This window comes from Bombus pyrosoma, linkage group LG10, assembly GCF_014825855.1.
Source record: "Bombus pyrosoma isolate SC7728 linkage group LG10, ASM1482585v1, whole genome shotgun sequence".
NCBI lineage: Eukaryota > Metazoa > Arthropoda > Insecta > Hymenoptera > Apidae > Bombus > Bombus pyrosoma.
The window spans coordinates 16,453,204-16,458,700 of record NC_057779.1 but is presented as its reverse complement, the minus strand read 5'-3'; the positions used below and the strand labels follow the sequence as shown (position 1 = coordinate 16,458,700).

The window sequence follows — 5,497 nt, the reverse complement described above, 5'->3', positions numbered from 1 at the left end:
TTTTAGATATTTATTAATATGTAAAATTAGAACAAAATAATGCAGTAACCGTAAGGAAAGGACACATAAAAAAATAATTACATATAAAAAATAAATACTTAGAATATCTTTAAATTTAGATAACAATTGCAATACTACATTTTATGAAAACAATGAAATGTAAAATAAATTTTGAAGCAAGCAAATTTTCCTATTTACTACACTTCATTAGTAGTATATGGTTGCTTCAATTTCCAAATTTCGAGCAGATTGTTTCGTCATTGTAGTAAAATAAGTATTATAACAAGAGTATATTATTCCGGCGCGCATCAATTTTTTATCATTACAAATTTTCATCGTGTTTTATTCCATTGCATGTAACACCGAAACATACGAAGCAGAGGCTTTCAACATCTATAAAACAGAATATAAGAAACATGACAATAAATCATTTTAATATCACTGTCTTGATTAATAATTTTAACAAGTCAAATGCAAAAAATATATTGAAGTTGACTGTATATCGAATAAAATAAGTAAAATTATTTTCATTAATTGGATAACTAATATTAAAATTTGTTTTGTAAAATTAGTCACTTGTGTTGTGTTAAAAGATAAAAATTTATTTTCTAGAACATTTGGTTCAATTTTTCATGGAAGCGTAAGAGAATTCTTACATTAGCAAATGTCTCTAAAGAAAGATTCATAAATTTCCCAATTGTGAGATTCAGAGGCTTCTGAGAGCGCAATATTAATAATAAAAGCGCACGAGTTTCATAAATACTTAATCGATACCAGTTGGAATTGTACACAGTCCAACCGATATCCTCACTCTGTAAAAAAAGAATGATTTTATACAATAATAAAAAGGAGATTTTTTTACATAATCATAATAACCTTATTATAATCTTTAACATAAATATCTTACTTTTGAACTAAGATATTCGCCTGTATAACAAAGTGTAAGTGCTTCAAAATTAACAGCTATGTAATAAGGAAAGCATTTTGCTATCACTGCAGGTGCTTGTCCACTGCTTAATGACTAAAATGTGAAAGAGAAATATTTAATGATATAATCGCCAAGTGATATGAAAAATACAGTGGCTCTCGAAAATATTCGACGTTTACCATAGAACATTTGTAGAAATATATTGCTTGCATATCACGAAACTGTTTGAAATACTTAATGTTAGTACTGTAACGAGACATGGTTATTGTGATTATAGTAGCAAAATTTGAAAACAACCCGACAATGCAAAGTTACAAATATTTATTGCAAATATACACTTAGTGAAAAGTTAGTATAGACTATAAATAGCAGTCTTAAACATATAATTAATGCTAAGCATGATCCCACCAGATATTGTTGCTTATTAATATAGCGAATAATTTTATTGACTGTTCAAATACTTTTGTGATATTTGCGAAGTGTATATCTTGTAGCATTTGTATATATATACATTTTCAGATCCGTTTCAATGTTTACCAGTATAATCATGGTAGCCATGCCTCGTTACAGTACTAATGAGATTTCAGTATGTATAATACAATACACAAAACATTTTTTAGACCGTGAAATACAGCGCGTCGTTATAGAACCATACATGCACATGCACACGACCGTTTCTTGCCTGATAACGGTTAAATGTCACAAAAGAGTTTGGACAGCTTCGAAATTTATAATCCATTTACAATCGCCGAAATAAGAATGGGTTACTTTGCATGCGTGGAACTGCGGTAAGAATCCGAAATCCAACGAAGCTGTATTCACAGAACGACCCACAGAAAATTAACGAGATTGAGGACTAACGCGAAGCGTTTGAACGCACTCCACAACGAGATTGACACGAAATCGCAATGGCACGATAGACAGTGTCCAAGATGTGGGAGATAAGTGAGAGTAAATCAAAGTCAAGTCTATGACCAATTTCAGAAAAAGAATGAGGGTTAACGAACTTGATATGTTTAGGCCAATGATTAACAATCGAGCAATCAACGAGTAGTTTGTCGCCGATGGAGCGCGGATCTTTTTCACAGAGTTGAGAAGTAATCCTTAACAGGACTGTTCAAATACTTTCGGGATTCACTGTAGATGAATATAAATTTTCACTTTGTATTTTTCAATCTGATGACTGAATTTACTTACGGTTACAAGAAGAAAGCCCACAAAGCAGATCACTACAGTGTTAAAAAAGAATTGTAGCAAAGATATCAAAGTGAATACACTTTCGACATTTTCAGATAAACTTATAATTCTTTGATGTTTGGCTATAAGACTTTTTATGATTGTTATACGTAACTGCTCTTCATTGTGATTATTTAAAATCTCTGTTAATCTGTCGCACAGTATATCGATCTGACTGGCTACATGAAGTACCTAAAAATAATGAAATACGCTTTCAGAAATTATAATTGCCGAAAATTATTATCGTAACTTCTATGATATTTCTTATTGATAAATAATAACGAATAATATAATTATTAGCAGTAACTAATTGATAATGTAACTAATTAATCAATAATACGTAATATAATATAGTTATATACAGGATGATTTATAAATGCATATCAATATTCCAGAAAGCGAATCTACACATTAGAATAAATAAAAAGCCTCATATGAATGTTGCTGTTGGTTTTCAAGTTATGATTACAGCAAATGCTTCAAGTCTATCTCATAGCACAATACACATTATTGTATAGCTTAGGATCGATATTCGCACTCGTATGAAAATATTAGATGTTCTCCGACTAATTTTAAATTCAGTTTGCATTCTTTCGCGCAGGTTGTGTATTGTTGTACATACGTTGGGTTTGATGCACGATAGATTTTAAATGCCGCCAGAAGAAAAAACCTAATGGATTTAGATCGTTGTATTCAAGCAATGGATCCACGTGGCCTACCCATTTGTTTGCGAAGGTGCTGTTAAGGAATATCCTTACTATGAAAAGGAAATGAGGTGAAGATGTCAAATATAATATCGCTTGAGTGAATGAATAAACGTGCTAACCAGAAGACGTCAGATAGCCCACCGATCTTTATATGAAACAACTGGTAGTAAACATAAGCAAAGAGGGCAACACTAATAGGGAAGAAATGTTCAATCCTAGATCCAAATATGATACATTGCTGAAAAACTAAATTTAAAATATCTTTTAAATCAATAATTTTTCGACTCAAGTATGTTAATTCTTTGACGAAGAGAATTAAAAAATGCATTAAATGGTGTATGAAAAATGTATAATTTCATTTTGTAAAATGGAAGTAACTTTGAAATCTTTGAAACACTTCTACTTTCGGAGATCATCATTTAAAACCATGTAATTATTCCGAATTTCCCTGTAATAATATTATTCCTTCGTTAACTTTTTTGACGTTATGGGTGAGTCCAAGTGCGTGGTATACCTTGCATATTATATAAAGCGTATGCAGCGTAACAGTTGCCACGATTTTTCAGGCACTCTCGATAATCTGACAAAAAAATGTTTTGAATAAATATTAATTAGCTTTCGATCGGCTACAAATTTTAATGTAAGAAATTTCCAAAAAAATGTTTCTTCAATAGAAAAACTTCTATTAAAGAAGTTCGAAATTCAATTCGTCAAGCTTGTCAGTCAGTCCCTGACTTTTTTTTCTTTTAGAGGTCCCATAAGAAGAAGGTATACGTAAATAAACCAAACATCATTGAGCAGCTGAAGATTTTGAGGTGAAGTACGAGAGTTAATGCTAGATACTCGAACAAAGGTTATGGAAAATGTTCTTAAAAGAGTTCAGCTATGTGAGGCTGAAAATTGCGGGCATTTATGTCACACAGCTTTTGATACATAACTTTCGTTAGCGACTTTCGTATCATGCTAACTGAAATGATTCAAAGAGAAGTAAATACATGAGTAATATATGAGAATGAAGTAAAAAGTAATAACTTACGAACGTTGCAATAAGAGCCATAAACATTCCTGCCATTAGAGTAAATATCGGTTGTATGACAAGTTGTATCGTCACAATGATTTCGTATATTGGTGAAAATGTTGCTTCGAAAGGAAATTCCATTCTCAATAGAAATTTCTTTTCCGTAGAATGAGATGCTTCAATGTTGTCAGGAACGAAAAAGGTGGTCACTGCATATAGAGAGATACTGCATGTAAACACTATAAGCATAACCTTCGCAATGCGATAGGATAAAATAGCTTTCTGCATCATTACTTCCATATTCCATTCAGATTTACAATTATCCCAGTCTTCGGCCATTATGATCAAAATTTCGGAAAAAGTTCTGTATAAAATAATATCCGCAGTCATATAGCTTTTATAGATGCATACATATCAATCATGCAATCATATAGGTACATCGATTGATCTGTGAAGTGGACTTTACACTCGAATCACTATCCTAGTTCAACACTTGTTTTGTATATCAATTAGTATCAATATTGTAAAAAAAGATATATGTATATATATATTCTTTCCATACTGTTTACTTTTCTATTGCATCTTGTAGGTTGCATTTTAAGCATTTCATTGAATAATACATTTTGAAATAACACTATTATTTTATGATAATAAGTTTTAAACATGCTATTTGAAAAATATTCTTTACTATAACAGGTGTCTTTAGTCATTTGAGCTATGAAAACAAATTTCAACGTGTAAATTATTTTACCTATTATAGAATATTTCACATTATCATTTGAACATTTATCAATGAATTGAAGTGATTATTTGCGTATGTAACGTTAAAATCGCGTTAAGTAAAACCGTACAATAAATTTTGGATAATGTGCGATATAGAAAAATTATAACTAATGTGTTAATAAGTTTATTAGTAATAAGTATTAATAATAAGTAAAATAAGTTTGATGAATAGAAGCAAATATAAACCTGAAAGGAATAGATCAAATAAAAATAATCAGAAACCATCTTACTGTTTGTGGAACCAAATGATAATAAACTTCAGAAGAAGAAGAGTATTTGAAAAAGTAACGCTTAACCCGTCTAATAAGTCTGTTAAATCGGCCGCTTTAACATGAGTAAGACAATATGAATATTGAAATATTAAAAACGTTGACATCACTGTTGTCCATATGATATATTTGAAAATTCGACATGAAGAATTTGGCCATGCTCCGATCAAACGAAGGGTGATTTCAACTGGATAGCTAATAATGCCCTTTATAGCCATTGACGACAATATTCCCTGTAAATATGAACATTACTTCTTATTACTTACAAATTTGTATAACTCCGCAAGTTCTACTAGTGCCATATATAATCGTTTGGTGCTAATTATTGACAAACATATAAAAAGCGCTTAAAGAATTTATTCAATTTGAAAGTACGTGGCACCATTCCTATTTAAAAAGTTTCCTATTTGAGAAGTATCAAACAAATGATAATTTCACACTCTTGAGACTCGTGTTAAACTAAGAAATATTTATTATCATTAGAGCGTGGATTTTAATGCAAATTTGTATTTTTGTAAACCTATTTAAACAAAAAAAGTCTAAATAATAAAAATCC

General features: G+C 30.4%; 1 protein-coding gene across 1 annotated transcript; it reads right to left on the bottom strand.

Moving 5' to 3' along the window:
- Positions 1–342: 342 nt before the first annotated feature.
- On the bottom strand, positions 343–5,243 carry LOC122571742 (odorant receptor 85b-like). Its single transcript, XM_043735828.1, has 7 exons — positions 5,208–5,243; positions 4,903–5,174; positions 3,908–4,253; positions 2,126–2,356; positions 908–1,021; positions 657–812; positions 343–393 (listed from the first exon to the last, which is right to left on the bottom strand). The coding sequence occupies exons 1-7, from the start codon at positions 5,241–5,243 to the stop codon at positions 343–345; spliced, it is 1,206 nt and encodes a 401-aa protein (XP_043591763.1).
- Between the last annotated feature and the right edge of the window lie 254 nt (positions 5,244–5,497).

Excerpts from the sequence above, each read along its gene's own strand:
- LOC122571742 (XM_043735828.1), bottom strand. The coding sequence starts at position 5,243 with ATGGCACTAGTAGAACTTGCGGAGTTATACAAATTT. Across the intron at positions 2,357-3,907 it reads TGGCTCTTATTGCAACGTTC|GTACTTCATGTAGCCAGTCA; the intron begins GTAAGTTATTAC and ends CATTATTTTTAG. Across the intron at positions 813-907 it reads GCGAATATCTTAGTTCAAAA|AGTGAGGATATCGGTTGGAC; the intron begins GTAAGATATTTA and ends CTTTTTTTACAG.